Source organism: Gobius niger (genome assembly GCF_951799975.1).
Source record: "Gobius niger genome assembly, chromosome: 8".
In the NCBI taxonomy this organism is placed as follows: domain Eukaryota; kingdom Metazoa; phylum Chordata; class Actinopteri; order Gobiiformes; family Gobiidae; genus Gobius; species Gobius niger.
In genome coordinates, this window is record NC_136859.1 from 15,248,587 (window position 1) to 15,274,533 (window position 25,947).

Consider the following 25,947-nt stretch of genomic DNA (forward strand, 5'->3'; position numbering starts at 1 on the left):
TCTCCAGTCCGCTCCAGCTGCTTATTGACACACTACACAAGGAGGAGAGACGACACTGGATAAACCACCGCAACTATGACTCCACGGCGCTCCAAGACCGCAGCAGGGTTTCGCAAAAGTTCATGACATCTGTTTACTCTGGATTTGTAACACTGGGATTACCTGCCTTTCGTCTACATGCTGTTGATGAGGAAAATGCACTCTCGAGCCAAGTCGCGGAGCTGTGACAACTACCTGAGTATAAAGGTAGGACATTTTACCGGGAGATCCGAGAAGTGTTTGTCTCCACTGATTCTGTGAAATTGTTGATCTCAAACTGCTTTCCTTGCTGTTCTGCAGACCGTGACGGCTAATTGTATAAACGTGACTCTTGGACGACAACAGTGTGACATATAGGACAGCAGGATACTATGAATGCTGCTAACTTGATATTCTGTGTTCTTAGTGCTCGTAAGTTGTTTGGCTGCGTGTGGTGACGTTTTAGTAATCTTTCTCTTGTTCTATATTTACCCTGGAGGCATCAGGAGACTTTGTTACTCTATTGTCCTCTTGTCAGTGTGCATCACTGCTCAGATTGACGTAAGGACCTACTTTCACGTTTCCTGCGATTGTTTTTGTCACCACCAGTTTGTTTTTAAGACAAAAAAAAAAACACTTTGAAAGAGACTGTACTTTACCTCATGGTTTCATTTTAGAAAGATGTAACGTAGAAAGAATTGAATGATTTGCCAAATACATGTCAATATAGGGTCATTTCTGAATACGATATAGAATGTGTATACAAGAAGGCGTGCTTGCTTGCTTATTATCTGCAGACAGACATGATTATAGCCTTCACTGTCAACTCACGCCGCTTTCACACAAGTCACCGCGGGCCACTGGGGTTAAAGTTTATCAGCACTTGTTACACTGGCTGGAGGGGCCATGTACAATGACTTGAAAATATCATCCAATTGCGAGAAGACAGTGATTTTGATTGCTTCTGGTGTGTTTGTTTACCAGATTTAAGGGATTTCTCTATCGTTTCATTTGTCGAGATCATTGTTTATGAGTGACAGAGCAGGCTTTGTGCGCTTCCCTTTTTGAGGCAGTGCTTTGAAGTTTTCTCCAGTTTGACCACAGATAAAATGGTCTAGTTCTTTAGGTTTGGATGTTTTCTTTTTCTGTACTGGCCCAAAAGTTATACAGTGAAGCTAAATAAGTTTGTTGTGTAGCGTAGGTTGGAGCACCTTTGTCCACTGCCCCCCTTTGGAGAGTCGGTGGAGCACAGATTAAATATCCTTATAGCTGTTTTAAACTCTTACCCTCCACCTTAACCAAGCGCATTTTCTCCAGTTCGGCTTTTCCCAAGTCTTCAAGCCTCACTTGAAAGCTAAGACCTACAAAACTAACTTTTTTTGTTGCGTTTTTGTCGTGGTTTTTTCTCTTTTTTGTGGATTTTTTTTTATATTTCGTTGTGTTTTCTGGCCCGTTTATTTGTTGCTCTTGTTGCTTGTTTTGCCACTTTTTGTCACTTTTTTGCTGCGTTTTCATCCTAGTTTTCGTCACTATTTTGACGCTTTTTTTCAAGCTTTTAGATCTGGGTAAAGGGTTAGACAGGTGCATTTTGGAAAGAAACATATTGTCTTTTGGCAGAGCAGGTTGAAGCGTCCAGTGGTCTCTTTGCCCTGCCCTTTAGTTAAGATTGTAAAGTTCTTTTTTGACGTTTGGAGATTTTGGAAAGAACATATTTCTCTGCTCTTTCATACTTTGGCTCCAGTAGTGAATGCGTCTCACTTTTGCAGATAGAGCAGGTTGAGCACCCAGTGGCCTTTGTGCGCTGCTCCCTTTGAGAGAGTGGGCTGTGAGTGAGAGCTCTGTGGGGGCTCAGGGCGCTCCTGTTACACTACCCTGGTGGCTTCATGCTTCACTGGAGGCCTGGTAGGCAGTGCCTTTTGTGTCCCTGACCACAAAATGTGTCAGTGGCTACTTCTCTCTCCCCTGGTTTGTCTCGCACTCACTCTTTTTGTACACCCTCCATCCTCTGCGTCCACAGGCACCTTTGATAGATTCTTTTGTTAAAATGAGGCTTTTAAACGATTCCTCCAACTACTTAGGTATAATTTCATGTCTTTTCATGCGCATTGTCTCTATGGTTGATCAAACTCCTTTTCTGCTTGTTCTGTAGACCATGACAGCTGACAGTAATAATATGACTGGGAAACGCAGACAGGATTTATTTGCCCTTTTATATTATTATATCTTCTGCAAACAATAACATAGTCTCCATTGGGTCCTATTAGTTATTAAACCTGCTAAGCTTGTAGTTCAGCAGTTTCAGTCAAAAGTTAATGCTGAGTTTGGATAGGATTGAGAGACTTACTGTAATATCCCCTACATTTCCTAATCGCTCAAATAAAACACCCTTTAGCAACATGAATATTTAATTACAGGGGACATATTTCATTGCCTGAGCGCTTCCTGAACTTCTCAGTCTGTTTGGCTTCCTCCTGAGAGCAGGTTTTTAACTGTGTGCGCAGGAGTGTCCCACCTGGATTCTTAATGCATTAATAATTACTGGAGACAAGGTGGGACGTCCCAGTCTGTAGTGTCCTCCCGTCCCATGGTTTGAGACCAGACATTTGCAACCAAACACGCTGCATTCCTGTGCAGCTCACAGTGCGTGGGAAACTGTTTACAATTTGTTTTTGCCTTAAGTCAGGCCACAGGAGGTGTGCTGTATTACAATGTATGTATTTTATGTAAGTTGTTTAGGGCTGGGCACCGTTAAACGATACCAGTCTGGTATTGAAAAAATAAAAGTATCGAAAGCAGGTACCGAAAAGAAATATACAATCTTTATATTCAAGTTTTGATGCTGTTGGTCATTAAAATTTAAAAGGAAAAAAGTGAAACACAAGTTAAAAAAAAAAATGAAAAAAGTGCCAATATTTGGGAAAAACAAATAGGAAAATTGGGGAAATTTAATTATAAAATGTGGGGAAAGAACACGGAAAAAAATTTAAATGTTGGGAAAATTAAGAAAAAAGAGGTAGAAAAATTTGAAAAAAATGGGGGAAAAAATTGGAATTTTTTTTTTATATGGAAAATTTGGGAAATAAACGTGGAAAAATTGGGGGGAAATAGAAAACTTTGAAAGTGTTTTTTTTCCAAACAAATGATACCAATGCTACAAATGATAAATGATAAGTAAATGAAATGGAAGGAAACGCAATAAATTAACATTATTAATCTGTTCATGGTTCTATAGGACAAATAATATAGTATAGGTATCGACAAAAAAAAAGTATTGTTAAAAGTAAAGTAAAGTAAAAAGCAAAGTAAGTGCTGTATTGTCAGGTTGACTGTGTGTAAAACTGACCCACATGATGTTGGAGGCCGGGGAGACCGTATCACTCGGAAGAAACCTGGCTGCCCTCTGTCTCCTCTGATCCTCTGAAACAGTGCAGCGCCTCCTGGGCCCGTCCCCGTCTCAGAGCGTGGTGTCCTGCACTGGTCAGTTCGTCTAGCTCCTCCTTCCTACTGTGCAGCTCCCTCCGCCCCACAACAGTCTTTCACCATCTCCTCGTTTGTCCCTTTTTTGTTTCCTGTAGCTGCTCTTGTGACTCCTCCACTGTACTGCAGGTGTGGGGGGCTCTTAAAGCCTCTTCAGTGTCTCAGAAGTAGACATTTGTAGGTCTCAAATTGGTTTGAGGACCATTTTGGACACTCAAAGTAAACAAATCCACCAAAACTCCACAAAAGTACCAGGAGAGAGGGAGGTTGCTTCCTGTTTTCAAGTCACCATGACAAGTTAATGTTAACGAATGTACTAAAGGTACCCGACCCTATCCATGTTTAAAGATGTTTAATCGGTTTAGCGCGGTCACTATTGGTTTGGTCGGTTCACTAAATTCCTTGGTAAACGACTATCACAGGGCTCAAATCTCTTCAAAACACCTCCTGTGTCACTTCTACTTTAAGAAACTCAAGTCCAACTGGGGACGTCCTAACTGCGCTTTCCTCCCATTGTGAACTTCCCCCCAATAAAACACAATGTTTTTCTTGTGACTAATGTCCAGAGACATTTCTGTTGTCTTACCAAAAGCATGCAGACTGCTAATGGACGTGGACTCCTTTGTTGTTGGACTGTACGCGGCAGTAGCACTTAGCAGTAGCAGAGTACACAAAGAGAGCCTTGTAGTGAAGCTGTGGCATGTGTACCAATGCGCTGAACTGTACTCGCTCTCGTCTAATTGATGGTGCTTAGATCAACAGGACGCATCGCACAAAAGGTGAAGCACAGGCCGTTTCAAAGCCTCGCTTCGCAGTGACGTGATTCCTGCCGTCCTTTAGAATACCAAACTAATTTAAGGGTAAGGCTGGGTATCGTTTTAAGGTACTTCTGTGATCCAAAAAAATAAAGTTAATATCCATAGAGCAGATTTTACCACTCATTTCATTATAAACACTGTACATGAAGGCCATGAGTTCTATCCATAAAATATGTGTAATTCTCGCTTTTTTAAGTCTGTTATGTAAGGTGTTCCCAAACCTTTCAGGCTGTGACCTACAAAATAATAATAATAAACAACAAGAAGAAAAAGAAGAAGAAGAAGAAGAAGAAGAAGAAGAAAAAAAAAGAAAAAGAAGAAAAAGAAGAATACAAGACTGTAAAAAGCTATAGCCTTTTGTCATAATTTTCTATCAGCAAAACATGTAGAATTTAATCTAATATGATAAACCTCTTAACCCCCCTTAACCAAGCACATTTTCTCTAGTTTGGCTTAAAGCTCTTTCAAAAAAAGTCAAAATAGAGACGAAAACGCAAACACGACAAGAAAGTAACTAAAAAAAGCCACAAGACAGTGACGAAAATGTGCCGAAAACACCACAAAATAGCAACAAAAAAGTTACAATCAGTTTTCTTTCTTCTTCTTCTCTCATGTGGATACTAGACCCTGTAACTCTTTACTTAAACCATGTCAAAACATTTGCATATTACATTTTAGCAGAGGAATTTTCCTGCCCTCCAGCTCATTTTTAAACAAAACCTGTGAACCCTCCTAAAACAGCATTGACTTGACGTGTCTCCCTATTGCTGAGGACATAAGTTACATCTAAGGATACAGCTCTCATTCTTTATCAGAGAAAAGTCCCACAACATGGACGAGTTTCCAGTCGTTCTGTTTTTGTGTGCTCACAGCCACGTCAGTCCCTCCAGGTGTTTCCCCTCGTTTTGATGGAAAGAGCATCATCGCCAACATTTCCTCTCATGTTTCAACTTCCTGATTGGGACATAAAATGATCTAGATCTAGACTCAATGCATGTTTTTCTTTTGTAACTTGAGGTAAATGTTATGATGAAATGATGCACGATGTCAGGTTTAAAGTCACAGGAGCAGATATTGCAAGATGATGTTGCTGCAGAAGAAAGCAAATTAAGTTCTTGCCGTTCTACCTTTTGCTGTTTTGATTGCATGATACAAAGTCAGTGTTTTGTTGTTTTTGCTCTCAGGACAGCGAGTCTTTGGACAACTGCATCCAGAGCACATTATCTGCTCTGTACCGGCCGTTTGCTGCCACTGCCTCCACCGTCCTGTGGCAGCTCTTCAGCGTGGTGGAGAGACAGTACCGCGGTGACGGCCTGCGCTGTTTCATCGACTTCTTGCTTCCAGCCAAAAGGATCTTACAGATAATCCAACAAGAAACCAGCGTGAGTCTCAGATTCCATACATTTTTACAATGATTTGTCTCAGGATTCCTGTGGAGGTACAGCAGAGATTTGCCTCAGACTGACCTCGTGTGATTGACAGCAATAAATGAAACTCAATATTGACTGACAAAAGCAATACAGTTTGTTACACAGTCAGCCAGTTCAATTATGTTACATTATAAACATTCTTTTATTTTGTTTCTTGTTTTTGTTTTGTTTCTGTACATTTTTGTAGTGTGTGAAAACATTTGTGGTGAACAATGCATTAGTGATTTGTTTTGTCTGAAAACTGCTGAGTGGGAGGTGGGTGGGAGCATCAGACTGAGACAGACAACAACTCAATTGTTTACAAAACAAGCAGAAAACCAGCCGTCTGTCCAGGCCATGAATATACTCAAGTCTCTTCAGTTCAAAACTTAACACACCATGAGCTGCTGTGGTCAGTGTTATTGAACCAAAGCTCTGAAACGTTATTCCCTGCTGCAATTACACTGTGACGATAGCCATAGAGCCACAGTCCTGTCTAAGCCGAGCCCCCAAGGAACAGCTCACGGTGAGTCTTTGTATCGTAGCAATATGAGAGGCTTTGGACAAAACTCTCATCCTCTGTCTTTGCGATCAGTCAAAATGAAAAGGTCACCCCTCAAGCACTGGCTTTTTACTTTAGTATCACTGTAAAGTTTTGTGTCAAAACTTGGCCTGAAGTTTAGGTCGAATAATAATATTGTTTTATAGGCACTGATTGACTTTTTTCTCTCTTTAGGCCCGATTTAGAGGCTTGCTCCTCTATCATGAAGGGTGGCCTCTCTGTATCCAAGAGAAAGTGGTCCTGCAGCTCTCTCCTCTGCACAAAGTTCGACTGAGACAAGGCGACTTCTACCTGCAGATCGTCCCTTTAGGCCGTAAGACAGCCAAACTTGTGATAAAATGTTTGTGTGCAAGTGGGCAGGCCATCACAGAGATCCCTATCCCAGAGAGCATGTACGGCAGTATCTTCACAGCTGAGTTCCTGCAGAATGTAACACGTGAACGAAACTTACATCCGCTCCAAAACTGCCTGCTGACCACAGGTACGGCTGTGTTCAAGACGCCCTGGAAAAACGTGGTCAACCCTCTGTTTGTGAACAGCACCGCGGACGCCATCATGCAGGCGCGCAGCATCGGCCGTGGGGGGTTCAGGGGGCACCTCAGCTCCTGCAGCACCAGTGGATCTACTGGGACCCTGGACAGTCACCGCAGCTCCAGGGAATCCCTAATTTCTCAGGGCACAGATTCTATGTTCTCTGAGCCGGTTTCTCCAAACAGGAATCACATACAATTGTGTGAAAGCAGAGACTCTTCTCCCATTATTAATAACAACACACTATCTGATAACTGTGGACATGGGGATGGACATCCCAGAGAAAAACCTTCTAAAACACTTTCTTTTAGCACTGACCTCAGTAACCCAGGCCCTCCCCGACGCCTGGCCCGGGACTCAGTGGCCTTTGAAAGCAAGAGACTGTTCAGGAAGTCTTACATGGAGGCCTTGCAAAACCCTATGGCTCTGGGCTCCAGCTCTGAGTCCATCCTAGAGGAGGGTCCGGAGCAGAGCACGAGTCCGAGCCTCCGGGACAGAAGGCTAATGCCCAGCAGCAGCCCGAGCCCTCACAGCCCCAGAGAACACTTATCCAGGAGACCAGGGAGCAGGGGGTGGCTGAGTGGGGACGACCGACCCAGTACACCTCTGCTGTACCTCCAGAGAGGACTCAGGGGTGGAGAGAGGCGCTCAGACAGGCGCTCCAAATCTCTCGAGAGGAATAACAAGACGGGTCAAGTGAAAGGCCATCGAGAGAGGTCCTCGTCCGGGGGGTCAGGCAGCGTCTCACCCAAAAAACTCATGAATGGATACGCACTTCGCTTCGGGAAAGTGGACGTGGAGGCAGTGTTTCTTCGCTCTGATAGAAGAGGCAGCAAAGAAGATCCAGGTTAGTTGATTATTATGGCTTGACTTAACCCTTGGCTTTATTGGTTTTCCTGATTTAAAACCAAAAAGTTATATCTGAGAAGCAAATTTATAATAACACCAAATGACTATGAAGTATTTTATGTAAAAGACCTGCTTCTGTTAACACTGTAGAAAGCAAAATACCTCTGCTTTGTGAACTATAGAAAAAAAAGTATAATAAAAATGCTTACCAAGTGTTAACCTGTACAGTTAAATGTTTCACTCTTATAAATATTGTATCTAATAATAGTGTGAGGTACCACCAGCTGCACATAAAATCTCATAAAAAGCTTCAACTATCACTGCTGCCAGTCGTGACAGGCCACTGCCTAAAGCCCACCCACTGTATGTTTTGGCACTGTCAAATAACACAGATATCGGAGCTGCCCTTGAATCATGCTCTTAGTCATAATCGAGTGTTGTCTTTGCTGTTGTGTTGTTTTGATTTGTGCTGGAGCTCAGCGAGGCAGCCATTGGAAATCACCTCCTGGGAATGATGCTGTTATTAGAAAACAAAGCGCTTTCCGTCCATTCAAATGAGTTAAGTCTGAGGTTATGAGGTTAAATCAACACATTATTTTGATTGGTATTAGAATGATTCCTTTTAGTGTCAATGACTATGAGAATCCTAATTTACAGTGTGACCTTGTGACATCTGTGGCCACGGGGTTTAAACATATTTGCTGTCACCACAAATTAGTCTGGGTAAATGCTTTTCCCAACAGCCTCAGTGTTATGTTATCATTCACTTACAGTGGCTGGTTATCACTCGACAGAACATGTAGGAACTGGATTTTTTTGACCGATGGCTTTCAAACTTTTCACACCAAATACTGCCTCATAAATTGTTTAAACTTCCAAGTACAACCTGGCCTGGATCAAGCTCCAAACAGGACTTAACCATGTCTTAAAAGTGTCATTCGGTCTAAATTATGTCTGAACTGAGTATAAATAATTTTTTTAAATCCCTTTGCTGATCTCGCAGGGCGATCACTTTGACCAATGAGAAGAGCTTTCCTATGAACCGGCCTGTCAGGTCCAATCAGGAGGGGATGGGGAGGGAGCTTTACTTTTGTCTTTCTCTCTCTCCTCATTTTGCAATCTAGGAGGGGCTTCCAGCTCCAATCAGGAGAGGGGTGGTGGTGGTGGGCAGACATGTTTGTTTACTATTTAAATTTCTCCCCCCCTCTCCTCATTTTGCTATCTTACAGACTTTAATCTCAAAAACCTGCATTTAGAGCCATACTGCGTAACAGTGCACCCAATAAATACAGTAACAGTTTTAGTTTATTTGATTTTAGTTTAGTTTATTATATTTATTTGTACAGGATCATTGATCAGCATATGAAAAGATGCTTTGTACCAGACTTTTGGAGCTAACTTCCATCTGCAGTCCCTGAGACACAATTACAAACACCGTTCAACAAGCATAAAACAATACAGTTCATAATATTTACACAGAGTGCTATTATACATTTTATGAAAAGTACATTTCATCAACGGGAAAACTTGTTCCTCTATACCCACCGCAACCCTTCTCAGATAAATAATTTTCGCTTGATTGTGTGTACACCAGTCTTGTAACTTACTAAGGAGCCGGACATCACCAGATATCTCTTCTTGCTTTTACCTCTTAACCCCCACCTGTACCGAGCACATTTTCTCCAGTTTGGCTTTACCCAAATCTAAAAGCTTTAAAAAAAAAAGGCCTCAAAATAGCGCTGAACAATGAATAAAGCTGAACTGGAGGAAATGCCCTTGGTTCAGTTGGGGGGGTAAGAGGTTAATGACTGGCAGCCAAACATAATGGATTACATTATGGTATACAAATACACATACACACACAACATGCTTTATTTTGAACTGCAAAAATAGCACTGATGGTGTCTCATGGGACATAGCAACATATAAGCCGCAATGTTACTTTAACTAGCTCTAAATGAGAATAAACAACAATAACTGGGCCTGTTTTGCTCGGCAGATGGGGTAATCTATGTGAAAGCTGGAGGTGTCCTGTGGAGTAGACAAAAACACACTTTCACACAGTACAATGGACTGGAGGCTGCTCTCTACCTGTGTCACTTCCTCTCAAACAAAGCAATTTAGGAAACGCGCTCAAACCCCGGCCAGGCGTCACAGTCACACAGGAAACAACCGACTGAGAGAAGACAATGGGCTGAGCAAAATGGGTGGACTGTCAGCCTCATGACTGCAACAGTGGAATCAGATACAAAAAACGTTTATAATGAAAATGAACGGCTTTAAGCAATAAAGGAAAGGGGCACTTGAAGAGTGTATTGTAAACTGTTTTGGTTTGTAAGGAGCAAAGAAGATAGAATCAGCCATTGACTTCCTTCACATCAACTCAGCTATTATAGAAGGGCTGCTGGATGTGAGGAAAATGAGGCATACAATAAAACATTTTTATACTGTGAGAAATCATGATAAATCTATTGATTGCAATTGTCAGCACTGGTGCTTTTTGTTGGACTGGTCTACTTCCTACTGTGCTGTGAGTTTGGATATGAAAACCTTTTAGTGTCACGTACTACAGTAGAAAGCAATAATTTAACCTCTTAACCCCCACCTTTTCTCAAGTTCGGCTTTACCCAAATCTAAAAGTTTCTCGACTGGAGCTTACAGACTATAGGCGCACCTCATTTGAAAGCCAAGACCTACAAAATTAATTGAAACTTTTTCTTTACATTGTTGTTGTTGTCACTTTTGAGTTTGCTTTTTGGTCACTTTTTTGTTGCTCTTTTGTGGCCTTTTTATTGAGTTTTCATCACATTTTTGTCACTTTTTGAAAGCTTTTTTGCCACATTTTCGACACTTTGACCTTTTTTTTTCCAAGAAGTTTTTCTATTTGGATAATGCCAAACTGGAGAAAATGTGCTTGTGCAGGCGTCGTAGTATGTTGCGTTTACTTTTTTACTCATTATTGTTTGTGAGAGTAAATACTACGCTGACAGAAAAGTGGCGTTAGCCCACAGTTAGCTTTGCCCATGAGCCTATTAGCTTCTTCTTTCGTGATTCTATTAGTGTGTATTGCGCCTCCGGCTTGGTGCAGGGAAAGCTGCAATTGTGGTTTTCTGACCAGAGACACCAGGGGGAGATGACCCCCCCAATTATCTGCTTCAAGAGATTAAGCTCTGTTTGTTGTTAATTTAGATAATTCAAACTTTTTCTAGATTGATCTTTATGGGGGGAAAAAACATTTAAAGAGGGGAGTATTATGCTTCCTGTAGGTATACAGGGTGTTAAGTCTCCAATTTCCATATAATGTCACATCTTTAACCATCTTACTTTGATGGTTAGAAAATGCAATATTTCACTTCCTGGTCTTTCATGCTATCTCCCGTGAGACCCTCCCACTCCACTCCTCTTGCTCTCCTTCGCTGTTTCAATCAAGAGGGAAACAAACGTCAATGAAATGAAACGATTAAGCTTAGCAAGAGATGGAGAGGTGAGGAATATATTCGCTGGATATGCAGGACCTCAGGAGGAGACACAGTTCTATGGATTACCACTGAGAAAAATGTCGATTTCGCATAATACCACCCCTTTAATATCCAACAAAAAATGCACACATTGAACACATTTGAGGAAGTTTTAAAAGAAGAGCCTAAGGGTTGTTGTGTGACTCATCCAGACTCCACCTGGTCTCAGCAGTGACTCAATGCTAACTACACCCAGGCCACCACTAATGATCACTTGTTTTGATGCCTTGTACTTACGACGGCCTCGGATTTCTATCAATAGCTTCGTAATGGCGGTTCAAACTATTGTGTGCTACCTCAACAGCACAACATGAAGGTAACGTCAGCAGTGAAAGCAGAAGGAGCCGGCTCAGTGTGGATGAGGCGCTCGGTCCCAGATCGCCAGCCAACGGGTCGGCAGCCAGACGGGCCTCGAACTCCAGCGCCGCCCCAGTCGAACCCATAACTCTGCCCACATCCGCTGCAGAGGTCAACCAGGAGCTGCTCATGTCCGGGGCTGCCATCCTTCCAGGTAAACCACCATGACAAGCATGTACGTTTTAGAAACCTAGGGAGCATTCATATCTGGAAATGAGTCCCCTGCTCCTGTTGCAATGGGAGAAGTGGTAAACACAGAGAGTGCATTTCATAAAGGGAACAATAAAGTCTAGTCTACCCACCGTTGCCAGTGACTTGCATGTAGTTTTGTGTTCATGAATGCCCCTCTGTTGCAGGGAGCCAGGACCGTGGGGGGCGTGCCGTGCTGCAGGTGTGCTCCAGGGCTCAGGTGTGGAGCGCTGAGAGCTGTAGAGCCTCAGACGTCACCTGTTTACTGGGCTACTACCACTCCACTCTGAGGTACTGCAGTAATGTGGGCTTATTTCGAGTGCGGGACAGTCCGGAAATATATGTTTTTAACCTCTTAACCCCCACCTGAACCGAGCACATTATCTCTAGTTTGACATTGCCCAAATCTAAAACCTTCTTGAATCAAAAAGTGACCAAAAAAAGCCACAAAAGAGCAACAAAAATGTGATAGAAACGCAACAGAAACTCAACAAAAGTGCAACAAAAAGTAACAAAAATTAGCAAAAAAAAGTGTTAAAAACTCAAAATGAGATGAAAAAGAAAGTGAAAAAAGTGACAACACGGCAACAACACAAGGAAAAAGATCCATTTAGATCAGTTTTGTAGGTCTTAGCTTTCAAATGAGGCGTTACACTGGCTTATAGACTGTAAGCTCCAGTCCAGAAGCTTTTAGATGTGGGTTAAAGCCGAACTGGAGGAAATGCACTCAGTGGGTGGTAATTGGTGGCAAGCAGGAACAAAGGCTTTAAAGTGTTTTCAACAGCCACATCTTTTTTTTTTAGCTATAAAAAAGCCAATTAAAGGTATAGCGGAGGATGTTCTATTTCCGGGTGGATCATCAAGACGATTGGTCCTCCTAATTGTCAATCATTCTGGTGATATGCCTACGTAAGGCCGTCGTGTGTGCTCGCCCCTTGTTAATTTCTGCGCATGCGCACTTTCAGGCCTATGTGAGTTACGCTGTTAGCCATTCATTGCTGCTCGCAGAACGCACCGAGTCTTTTGAAAATGGCAGAGGGTCGAAAAAGTGTCTTCGAAGTGTGTGAGAAGAAGAGAAAGGCTTCAGAAGAGACAAACAAGACCAGAGTGATTTTGGGAGATTCTTCCTCCTCGGAGGCAGGTAGAACGTTGCGCATGCGCATTTTTTTTTAAAAGTGGAGAGGGCGGTTCATTCCTAAAATTCGTGAAAATCCTCCTGTATACCGTTAATACTGCTAATCGAATAATTGACTACTAATTGATTATTGAATTCTATTTTAGTAATTGATTCATCATTTTCTGGTATAGGTAGACTCAAAAAGAGCAAAAATGACATGAAAATTGTGTATACTTGATAAGGGACAGGACAGGAAAGCTGAATTAGCTCCACTTTATTGTTGCCAGATTCTATAGTATAAACCTTTTGGAAATCACAGCTTCTTTCCCTGATCCAGTCTCAATCAGTTACATCAATCATTCAGTAGCCGAACATTGAGGTTCTTAGCTTTCAACTGAGGAATTTATGCCATTGACATTTCTGCAAGCAGTGTCACTTAAGCGTTATGTGATAATAAAAAATAAAACTGTTTTAAAAAAAAAAAGATAATTATCTCCAGATTAATTGATAAAGTTCACAACTCAACTCAAGTTGTACTTGTATGACTTGTAGAGTACTGTAAAAAAAAAGAAAAGAAAAAAAAAGGATATGTCCACAAAAAAAAACAGATTTATCCATGTAAATGTTTTGTTTCTTATTGTGTGCATGTTGTTTGGGCTAAAGCTCAGTTAACAATAAAAAGCAACTGTAATTGATAACAAACTGCACATTGCTTTACTGCTGCTGTCCACTCTCTGTCCACACATACACATTTTATATCGGTCCAGTTTGATTTAAAGAAAGATCTGAAATAAACACTTGAGAATTACAAACGATTTCAGTCAGAGCAGAATTTAAGAAGAATTGAGCCTCAGCCTGTTATCACCACATTACACCTGTCAAATGCCTGTCATTGCCGAGACCACAACAGAGGTGCCACTTTTACAGACCTCTGTCCCAGTGTCAACTACGACTGCCCTGTAACTTCACTTTGCTTCACAACGTGTCATTGAACCTGCCTAACCCTAACCCCGTTCTCACTTCAACCTCCTCTGTTTTAAGAAAAGAGAGGCGGGACCTGGGCTTGACTGTTGTAATCGACGGCAGGAGGCAGCAGCCCAGTGCGGCTCTGTTGTCATCTCTGTCTGAATTACAGGTAAGCCTCCAGTGGAAAATATGTAATTACTCCTCATCACGCCCACAGACTTTTACAGACTGTGCTTGCAGTACTCTGGAGCTTTTTCATTCCGTTTTTTATATATATTCATGGCCACTATAGACAAGTGTTTTATTTATTATTTCACATACTTTTTCCACAGGTGTAATAATTAATAGGCATTATCCCACACAAAGCACCAGCACTCAATAAACTTACTCTGGGTATGTTTTTCATGTGGGAACTGAATTGATTTGGGCCCATTATTGTTAATTTAATGCATTATTTACATATTTCATAATCGTCTTGTTCTTTGCTGACACTCTTTGAAGACACGTTTGAAGAGACACACCTTACATTTGTAGTAGCTGCGGCTCTGAGGCATTTTTGTGAAAAGGTCTAGCTTCAGGGCTCTTGCGGACAAGCCTGTGCTTACTTGCCTGTTTTTAACCTCACTCCGAGGGCGTGTTGGCTGCAGTTGACTTGCACGAGACGTATCATCATGTTGCTGTGATGAGTTGCTCGCTGATGTAAAGAGGATTATCCTGCAGACCACAAAACATGCTATAAAAGTGCCTCTAAATTAGTTTGGCTTTGGTTTAGTTCGTCATATCAAAGTCTACAGTTTATATTTGTCATTTGAGGAGTTGTTAAGACTTTTTAAGGATAACTACCAGGGCTTGACATTTAACACCAGCCAACTATTTAGCTGATTGTAATAATTTTACTTTCACTCCAGTGTCATAATGAAATTAAATATGGTGTATACTATTTTCTAGGCCTACAGTGTTAGAATTAGATTGTGGCTTGTAAAAACATTAATTATGCATTTAAAAAAACACTTTCTTTTATAAAGCCTTTGCAAAACAACCTAATAATGTGTTAGTAATTTCCTTAGGTGCTGTATGTGTTGCTGCGGTGTTGTTCGTGCGTTTGGGAAAGGAAAGGCCCAAGTCAGGAATGATTGAGGTTAGGGAAAGGGTTTGGGCTTGGTGTTCATGTCTCAGCAACTCATGATCAGATCAGGCAATAACGTCAATCACTATTGTAATGTCAAATCTCAGAAGGCGCCAAAGCAACTCTGTTGGAGAGAAACAGTTTTGGGGAGAAACTTTTGAACCTGATAATTTTTTATGAATGACTGAATCCACAAACCTTCAGCCCTTCAGTTAGGCAACATAAAGCACATATTTGAGACCTTTATGAGAAGAAAATCAGACCTTTGTTCATATGTGCTGACACTATGTTGAACTTACCAGTCTTTGTTTCATGAGGATAGGCTCAATAATTACAGATATTAGTCACAAACCTGACTGACGAAAGACATGGTAACACTTTATAATAACTACACCTTATTTAGCCTTAATAAATTCATCATGAACAATTCATTAGTTATGACTAGTAATAACAACAATGAATAAGTGAAGTATGTGAAGAGTTAAGTAGTTATTAAGTGTTGGTCACAGTTAACTAATGAATTGTTCATTATGAATTAAGTGTTCATTTTGTTGACACCATAGAAATTATCGCTGCCCACCACCTTGATTTCAAATGAGCTCTTTAGTATGTCGTGATGTCATCGATACCTGTACCTGTTGAACAGCACCGTCTGGTCATGCCCAGGACACGGCTCAAAACAATGGGCGACAGGGCTTTTGAAGCCGCTGCTCCCCGTCTGTGGAACGCCCTCCCAGACCACCTCAGGGCCCCGCAGACGGTGGACGCCTTTAAAAAAGGACTTAAAACCCACCTTTTTACACAAGCTTATTTTAACTTGTTCTTTAGTCCTGTCTTTTAATATAGGTTGTGTTATATTGTATTGTTTTTAATTCTGTTGTCCACTGTAGAACTTTGAGATTTGTTTTACCGGAGGTATTATTATTAAATGTTTCAACAGTGTGTAATTATTGTAAATACGAATACCAGTTTTCATTCACTTAGTTAGTTAGTGTCCATTAATCATCTTTTGTTTTCTGTTGCAGATGTTACTACCAAATGCACTTTATATTGTCCTATTCCTGGTGGACAAGGAGACGGCAGCCAAACCAGAGAGAGACTTGGCTGTTCAGGTAAACATGAGTTCAGTGCCAACATTAAATAAACAGCCATGATTCTGTTACAATCAAATGGACAACGTAAACATAAAAGTCACTGTCTTTTTTCTCTTTCAGACTGAGGTGCTTTCATCCTTGAAGGCCTTGCAAAAGTATATAGACCAAACTCAGCTGACACGAGACCTGGATGGCAGCTTCTCGTACGACCACAACCACTGGCTCAACTTCAGACAGGTGGGCAGGACTGGAAACCTCACGTTAAGCCCATTGGAGACTGGAATGTGCTTCTCATACTGTGAAATTGTGCCATACGTGCCTGCTGATGTTGCATAATGTCTGTACAGTGGGGACAGGGAGTTTACAGGCCACTTTTAGATATTTCTCTTTTATTATGTAGCAATCTGATGCAAAAAGCCTATACATGTCTTTTCTAATTTTCTAATCGTGAAATTGATACACTAATTACCTTCAATAGTACATCGAAAGCCAGATTCAAACATTGCTATTTAAAAGCATAGGAATAAATTGATAGGTATTAATACAAACCTGTCCATAAACTTCTCTTTTATTTTTTTTAACCTTCTATGTTTTTGACAGAAAATTGAACCGTTTGTCAGCAGTTGCAACACGGCCGTCTCTTCACTGCACGAGTCTATCAGCATGCTCGGCAACAACGGCAACCTCAAGACCTCGAAGGTATATACTCTCAACCTCTGCAGCAGTCAGGCCTCCTTGTTTGTGTCTCACAATCAGGTTTATTTCGTAAAAGATGTCTTGTCCTTTATAGAAGAACAGTACATTTTATACATTATTACATTACATTTTTTCGATTGTAGGAGGTGTCCGAAGTGATGGAACGGCAGAAACAACTGATGAAGTGTGTTTTGGACGACGCTAGTTTGAACAGGCTTCGTCTCGAAGGAGGCACTGTCCTTGCACGCATCAAAAAGGAAGAAGCATGTGAGAATGAAAACTACAGGTATGGCAAAGCATCGGTACATGCGAGGGCAGCGTAATTCATGTATAACTGTTGTGTCATATTTTGTCCTAGGGACACAATTGAGATGTTGAACTCGCTTTACAACCAAGTGGATGAAGAGGTCCATAAACTGGTGATCCTGTCAAACAAGGCTCAGAAGCAACTGGAGAGTCTGCTGGAGGTGTGCAAGTTCGAGGAGCAAACAGACCAGGTGTCATGTTATAACTTTTATTCAACTTTTTTCAAGTACGTTGTTCTGACCATCTGTGTTTTTAGATTAAGCTGTGGTTCAGTGTCGAAGGGGAGAAAAACCTCACATCTTTAGACGCAAACACATTGACTTCCGTGAAGATCAAAACGATGAAAGAAAGTCTAGAGCGCTTTCTCGAGGAGTCAGTGGTAAGTGCAGTCCTGACATTGATAAGTGAAAGTTATGAATGCATTTTTCATGGTCAAATAAACCTACCGGTAAACTTATTAACTATACACGAGGGTTATACATTTCTTTGTTCACAGCACCAGCAGCGGCTTGGCCTGCAGCTTGTGAAAGAGTCTCCTGAGTTGCTCCCTGGTTCAGTTCTCATTGACTTTAAGCAGCACTTGGGCTCCATCTTAAGCCGAGTGGAGAGAAGGAAAAACCACTTGGACATACTCACCAACTTGTATGAGTTCTATGACTCGGTAAGTACCTTTAAGACACTGAGGAAACTTTGCTTTTTATAATACATAAACGTTGTTCCATTTATGTGTATTTTAGGCAAACCAGTGGATGGATCATTGTCAAGATTACTTCTGTCAGCTGAGCCTGGACAGTGGAAATATTTCAGTTTCACCCTCTGTTCATCAGATTCTGCAGGATTACTGCACTGAAGCCTCCAAATTTTCTTCCGAGAACTTTAGCACTCTCAACCACATGGTCCTTTCTTTGGAGAGTCCACAGCAGCTTCAGAAGTGGAGCACAGTTTGGCAGAAGTGTCAGCTGACCAAGCAGCAGCTGGAGGAGACATTGTCACGAGTCACAGTCTCCTCAGAGTCCTCAGACCTGGACTCAGGTCTGGACACTCCTGACTTTATCACATCTGAGCAGCACTCAGCTAAAGGACTTTTACTGTTACCACCTCCTTTATCGTTTGAGGACAAATCTCACTCAGCGGGACCCTTCTCCAGCCCCTCCAGCTCTGTTTCACACTTCACTTTCCCTGAGAGTGACACCACCCTGAGCCCCTCCATGTTTGATGACACTGACAGTGACTGCACCATTGACTCCATCTCCTGCCACTCAGAGCCTGTTTACTCGGGGAAAACCCGCCCACACAAGCAACCAATGAAGAAAATCATGAAGAAAACCATGAGTTATGAGCTGGCTCCAAGGGACAATGGCCACTCAGACGTGAGACACAATAATGGCTACACTGGTGTGTACATTAAGGGACTGGAGGTGGCCAACAATGTGTCGGCTGAGAAGAAGCTGCAGCGGCCCGACGTGACCAGCCCCGTGTTAGGACGCAGCCGCAGCATGTCCACCCCCTCCAGACTCCACCACAGGAACAGTGAGGGGGACTCCAAGAAACCGAGCGGGTTAGATACATAATTTAAGGCCTATCGGATGCGACAGTATAAACATTAACCTGGAGTGTTTTTTACAGTAAAGTGCAGCACATTATGGATGAGATGATCTCCACAGAGCGAGAGTATGTGCGCTCCCTCAGTTACATTATTGAGCACTACTTTCCGGAGATGGAGCGCCTGGATCTACCTCAGGATCTGCGCGGGAAACGCTCCATCATTTTTGGAAATGTGGAGAAACTTTGGGACTTCCACAGTCAATACTTCCTGAAGGAGCTGGAGTCCTGCGCACACTCGCCCCTGTCCATTAGCAGCTGTTTCCTCAGACACGTGAGTGATGATGTTTACTATTTGTCCTCTGAGGCTCACAGCATTGTAATCTATTGACTTACCAGCACTGCACTTTAGACACTGCTGCTTTAAAATGTTTTGTCAGCTTTATTAGAAGACACAGCCAGTCTGTTGAGGTAAACACCAAGTGTTTGTGAAGGTTCTGCACTGTCAGCAGGTCTATTTTTACAGTAGTGTTGTAACTTGTTAATCTTGTGTGCAGGAGGATCAGTTTGGTATGTATGCACTGTACAGCAAGAATAAGCCCCAGTCGGACGCCCTGCTCTGCAGCCATGGCAACGAGTTCTTTAAGGTGCGTCTGGTTACATTCCTCTTGTGCAACGTGTCTGGGGCATCCGTGGCTCATGTTTAGAAAGAGAGCTGAACGATAGCAAACATGTGAAGTAGTTGTTTGCATTACACATTCATAAATGACACCATAGAACATGTAAGATACTCTATCAAGTTTCTGAATAAAAACCAAGAGCTTGTCAAAACATTCTCTATAATCCTCCTTTGTTCTGTACAGAATAAGCAGATGGAGCTTGAGGATAAGATGGACCTCGCGTCATATTTACTGAAGCCAATTCAGAGAATGAGTAAATATGCACTCCTGCTGAAAGACCTGATAAAGGAGTGTGGCCAGACCCAGGAGCAGGAACTGACCGACCTCCGAACTGCAGAGGAGATGGTCAAGTTTCAGCTTCGCCACGGCAACGACCTCCTGGCTATGGACGCCATCAGAGGCTGCGATGTAAGTGCACTTGAATGATAAAGACTTTGTAGTGTGAACTTTTTGTGTTGGTTGTTTGAGGCTTTTGTCCTAATTGATAACACTATTTTCAGGAGCAATATCTAAAAGAAAATTTCCCAAAATAATAAACTAACCCTTTACACTTGTTACACCAAATTGCAACCCCATTTTGTTTATTCAATATAGCAGTCGTACTACATAATTTTTCATGGATTTCCTTCTTAGGTCAACCTCAAGGAGCAGGGTCAACTCCGCTGTCAGGATGAGTTCATGGTCTGGTGCGGCCGCAGGAAATACCTCCGCCACGTCTTTCTGTTTGAAGACCTCATCCTCTTCAGCAAGACCAAAAAGATCGAGGGAGGATATGACATCTACATCTACAAACAGTCCTACAAGGTGAAATCATTGTTTTGGGATGTTCATCCTAATGACTTTGTTCTATTTTAAGTTAAAAGTAACATGTTGTTATTTTCAGACCGCGGAAATAGGAATGACTGAGAACGTTGGCGACAGCGGGCTTCGTTTTGAGATTTGGTTTAGGCGGAGGAAGTCACAGGACACTTTTATCCTCCAGGCCAGTTCTGCTGAGGTCAAGGCAGTATGGACCGCTATTATTGGCAAGATCCTGTGGAGGCAAGCTTTGAGAAACAGAGGTATGGGCTTCTAGGATTTAACAGTACACACGTCATTGTGAAATTATGGTTTGGCACAGTATGTTGAAAACTCTAAACAACATCCCTCTTTGTATCAGAGTTGCGTATGCAGGAGATGGTGTCTATGGGAATTGGAAGCAAACCTTTCATGGACATCAAGCCGAGCGACGCAGCCATTAGTGACAGAGCAATCGACTACATCATGAAGGGGTCAGGTGAGTTGACCTCAATTCATACTTTTATCCATACTTTAATATTTTTACGATTGTATTTTTCATGTTAGCATCATCTTTATTGACCGGCTTTCAGCTTGTTTATCTTTTTGTTTAAATGTTCATGTTTTATCTCATTGTATATGCCTTTTTTTTCTCTTCTTCTTCTTTTTAATATATAGATTATTAATTTGTGGGTGTTTTAATGTCTCAAGCAGAGCCCAGGACGCGGGCCTCCATAGCAGTGCCGTTGTTTGAATACTCATCTTCAGTGAAGCGACCTCATTCAACCATCTCCAACAGCAGCACGTCTTCCTCCAGCAGCCAGTCCTCTTCCTCACTTTTGGGCTCTCTAAATCTGCACATGTACACGTCGCCCTCCCACTTGCACCCTCACCCTGTCTCCAGCGTTGCCCCATTCGGACAGTGGCCTTACGACTGCATAGAAGAAGATGAACTCGAGCAGGAAACTGGCAGCCAGCCCTCCATGAGTAAGTGCTGTGTCGTCACAAAATGAAATTGACATTAAGTTCATGGTAAAAAGAGTGTGTGCATTGTGTTTTCCAACTATTATAGGCATTCGGCAAGTGTTTTGTGTCTCTCATGTCTTTGATGTATTTGTTGCCAATAGGACATTGTACACATCAGGGTTCTCAACTGGCTGATCGGACCCAAATATGGATCACTGGACCGTTTTGTGGGCCTTTGCAAAATATTTTGGTTATAATGTTGATAGTTTTTGATTTTTTTTTTTAAATACACTGCCGCTGAAAAGTTTGGGGTCACCCAAGCCAGTTCTATAACAGCTCTAATCAGCATAACAGTTTACAGCACTGCTAGTAAAATTGCGCGAGGTTTTTCTAATCATTGTATTCCATTAAAAATCATCTGTTTCCAGCTAGAATAGGCATTTACTGTATATATATCTATATACAACATTGTCTAGACTGTATTTCTGATTGATTTAATATCCTCATTGAAAAAAGCAGTTTTCTTTCAACAATAAGGATATTTTAATCTCTTAACCCCCGCCTTACCACGCACATTTTCTCTAGTTATTATCCAGGTATCCAGGCATTACCCAAATCTAAAAGCTTCTTGGAAAGAGCGGCAAAATAGCGCCGAAAAGTGATGTAAAAAAACAAAGATGAAAATGCAACAAAAAAAGTTATGACATAAAAAAGCATAAAAAAGGCGACCACAAATGTACAAAAACTCAACAAAAATGTGACAAAAAAGTGCAACACATGGAAGCACAGCAAGGAAAAATCTAAGATCGGTTTTGTCGGTCTTAGATTACTCTGGCATTACTCTGGCCTGTAGTCTGTAAGAAGCTTTTAGATTTGGGTAAAGCTGAACTGGAGAAAATGGCATGCACGCCGTTTAAGTCGGGGTTAAGAAGTTAAGTGACCCTAAACTTTTGAGCAGTAGTGTATATTAGATGGGACAGTGCATATTAATTAACATGCTTCCACTTAAATATGCCAGAGTTGCCCCACTGTCTCATTTTCAGCTTTAGCCCCAGGGCAGGTAGATGTTTATAGACCGGAAAGTGAAAGGCCACAACTGCGTGAGGAAATGCTTAATTTGACAACAAGAAGGTCAATTAAACTGTAAAAACATTTTTACTTTGGCTAGTCGTGATAAGTTGAAGGTGAGCCCCATAACACAAATCAATAGCCACTGCTTTACAATATGCTGTTATTGCACTGCTTTCTAACTACCACTAGAGGGTGTCTTTACACTTAAGAACACTTCAGAGTAGATGTAATTGTTTAGCTTCAGCGCCACCTGGTTAAAACAACTCAGTTATCCACTTCACTAGTTCTGAAAGAGTTAAGCCACCAAATAAAATACATGCATTTAATTGCTGTGTTTTATTCATGAATGGTTACGGCCTCTCCTCCGATCTGACTCTTTTCTGGGAGCAGGGAGCCAAACATGAGGTTGCATAACGCTGCAGAAGTAGCATCTTGGTGTCTGGCTGAGCATTTGGATCATTTTGGTTTATTATGCAACAATTTTCATCATTATTTAGTAATGATTTGGCAGCATAAGTAACCAGTGCACCAGTGTCATTTTAAAGCAGACAATCATATCTCTATTTTTTAGCTCATCCTCATCATTTTTTCTCTTTGTTCATCCAGTTATAGAGAGCTCCGAGACGTCCTCCCAGTGCACGTCTAGTGACAGCGCGTCTGGTCTGAGCACACTGACTCTGCCCGGACCAAACAGCCTGGCCCTGGACTCTTACAACAACAACAACAATAGTGAAGATTCGTCCTTCCTCTGCCCCTCCACACCCCCCTCCTCGGTCAGCTCGCCCTCCATATTCGAGAAGGATGAGGACCTCCAACCCCCCGGCACTAACTTCATCACAGCAGTAAGTGTCACATTGTCTTAAAATGAACTGGATTTTAGATGATAACACAAAAACCTGCTGGCACCATTGGGTAAAATATACAAAATTACTATTGCTAACATATAAGTATCAAGGGAGGTAAGGGGTAATTTTTAAATGTATTGATCATATTGTGCAGTATTTTAAATGGCTAATATGATCATTTAAAATATATGATCTAAAAGAGTGGTTCTCAACCGATTGGGTCGTTGAACCATTTTCAGTGGGTCAGGGAGCATTTCTTAAGTATGGAAACATCTGAAACTGTAAAAATACTTGTTGTTTTGGTCATAATTTCAGATTTGTAGGTTTGATGTAGGGCTGAGCAATATGGACAAAATTTCATATCTTGATATTCATGCCAGATATCTCGATATCGATACGATATAACTATGGGTTAGGTGAAAATCAAGCTTTTTTCAGAAAAATAAAAACATAACCATAAAGAGTGCAGCTCTCTTATATCTTTATTCTATTTTAATGTTTTGAATGTTCATATCTTGATGTCAATACGATAACGATATATTTTTCATCCCTAGTTTGATGATATAAAATAAGTTCTTATTTGGGTTGGGACTTGCCATCCTAGGATTATGGTGGGTCCTGACAGTTTTCCAGTTGAGAACCACTGACCAAAATCATGAAAAAATCTGCAAAATGCAATGAAATATTCAAAGGCCTGTAGCATATTCTTATCATCATCTACGTTAATAACTATTATGAAAGTGTACTTTATTTTGAATCCATGTAGTCGCAGTATATCCATTATATTTCTACTTTTAATGTAGAGTTTACACAAAATAAAGCTTTGAAATAGTCAAACTAAAATGTACTACCAACAAAACCACAAAATGCATGTATATTTTTAATTTCTACAACTATTTTCCTCCATGAATTTGTCTTCATTCTTATGACTGAACTGTATAACTCTTGTATTTACTTCTCAGTTTACCACAGTCAAATTCATAAAGACAAACATTAGAGTTAAACACCGTCCCCGCGCTCACTGCCTGTTTGCTGTTGTGTCTTCACCAGAGCAAAGCGGCTCATATAGCAGTGAGCCTCTCCACAATGGTCTGACTCTTTTAGCTCAGTAAGTAACTATTGTTCCCGGGAACTGGACATGTACTGCTGGCCTGGATACTAATGTGTGTGCCAATGCTCTCTTGTGCCTGTACTGGGGCTGCATGACTATCAGGGCTGAAAGATTTTTGCTGTGGAGTTGAAATGTGAATGGTTACAATAGTTTCTTTTTAACCATCGCTGTATTATTTGTAAAACATGTTTACTCTTTAGACCCTTTACCAACATGCTTGAAATGCATCATTGTATTACTTTTACTTTATATTTCAATACTGTCACAAGTGCTGTAAGTGCTGAACTTTATTTAAAAAAGATATTTCAAGAATCTTTCAGCCCTTACAGCTGTGTTTGCTGGTGGTTTGTCGGCTTCTGGGTGGGGGATTTTTTTTCTACATTATTTGCTGTGCATCCATTTGAAGGTGTTTATTTTGCCAATGTTGAGAGCATGCTGGGTTGCCTAAATTTTTTGCATGTTGTTTTAATATACAATGGGAATTTGTTGTTTGAAATGCAATTGTTTGCTTGATCCTACATTGAAAGAGGTAGAGCTGCATAATAAATGACCAATCCATCCTTAATTATTCTAATATGAATGGTGATAATTGTGTCTTTGTTTGTTATTGTCTTAACAAACCAATTCAAAATGGACTTGAATAATGAGATCACTGCTGAATTCGTGAAAAAAACTTTATTGCAAATCTTTAGCTTATGCAATGCACTTTGGAGCAATATGTACAATACAGCCATACAGTATCAAATATTTTAGCAACATATTGTGCAGCACTAAAAAGCAAATAATAAAGCTTTATATAATGATTTGTGAGAAAGCAATTGGTTTCGCTTGAAGCTTTTTATAAATGCTAATGTACTTGTGTGTAACTTCATTAATTTCATTGCTGTTTTGTATTTAGCTGGATGTAATAAGAAGCAGAATCATAGGTGTACGGTGCAAAGTGAAATCATTCTTTCTATTTTCTTGTTGCAGCTGTGAAATCCTTTGATGAATGTCCACCGGTCGACATCGTGACGGGAAGTGGTCCGGAGATTTCAACGATAGGTGTTTTGAAGGCAACACATTTCTGTTACTAGTTTGTAAATTGGATGCACAGCACTGGCGATGGAGCGTACGGTACTTCAGCAATCTGTACATGTACTTTAAATACATTTCCTGTTTATAATGTAGATGATTTTTTTTTGTTTTTTACACTTAGCAGACAACATTGACTGTCCACGTTTCCTTTCTTGTTCCGGTTGTTGTAACATTGTACAGATAATTAAACTGATTCTAAATGTTCATGTTGTTTGTCATTAAATGTCAGCTGAAGGATTCAAAGCGTGTCAGCTGAATAGACAGATCAGCTTCACATGATAGTGCTGCCAAGTAGATGCCGTATCTTGAAACCGCACTCACGCCAAAGACGCCGCGCAGTTTCAGGTGGAGGCAGGGGCCCAGTGGTTTAGCCCCTCGCATTAGAGGAACTGACGCTTCTCACCACACGCTTAAGCTCTCAGGCAGAAACCACAGGCTAACTTTTAATGCAGACAAAAGATCACACACGATAATGGCAACATTTAACCTGCAGTGGTTTCAGGAAGAACTCATGCCCCTCTTTATATTTCTATTTTATTATGTTGAAGTTTGATGCAGATGTTGTTTTCGTACTTTATGTTCTCTAAAGAAATGTACACTCAGGTTTATATAGAGCCTGTACCTGTTTGTTTCCTGGGCAATGAATGGGTTTTCCTTGTTGTATTAGCCTCAATACTTAAGTTGCCTTGAAATATAGTTTTATTTAATGTATTATTGTTGGGTTAATTATTAGAACTAGCAGAAGCTTTACGTATTGAAAATAACTGTATAGAATTTCTCCATCAAACAACAAAGTAACACAATAGAAGTTATTCATGGTGGCCTGAACACTTCATCAGTCCACT

General features: G+C 41.1%; 1 protein-coding gene across 2 annotated transcripts; it reads left to right on the plus strand.

Annotated features, from left to right (window-relative positions):
- plekhg4b (pleckstrin homology domain containing, family G (with RhoGef domain) member 4B) lies at positions 1-25,657 on the plus strand. 2 transcript variants are annotated; one of them, XM_079561443.1, is made up of 24 exons: positions 1-246; positions 5,498-5,695; positions 6,459-7,662; positions 11,487-11,693; positions 11,896-12,019; positions 13,887-13,980; positions 15,963-16,049; positions 16,152-16,268; positions 16,632-16,730; positions 16,871-17,013; positions 17,086-17,224; positions 17,290-17,412; positions 17,530-17,694; positions 17,771-18,591; positions 18,660-18,909; positions 19,133-19,222; positions 19,439-19,663; positions 19,889-20,059; positions 20,139-20,316; positions 20,415-20,531; positions 20,747-21,019; positions 22,676-22,911; positions 23,965-24,022; positions 24,998-25,657. In XM_079561443.1, exons 1-23 carry the CDS (start codon positions 178-180, stop codon positions 24,007-24,009), a joined length of 5,175 nt encoding a protein of 1,724 aa, XP_079417569.1. In that variant the 5' UTR covers positions 1-177; the 3' UTR covers positions 24,010-24,022; positions 24,998-25,657. The 2 variants fall into 2 exon arrangements, with proteins under 2 accessions (XP_079417569.1, XP_079417570.1); XM_079561444.1 differs by lacking the exon at positions 23,965-24,022.
- Positions 25,658-25,947: the final 290 nt, after the last annotated feature.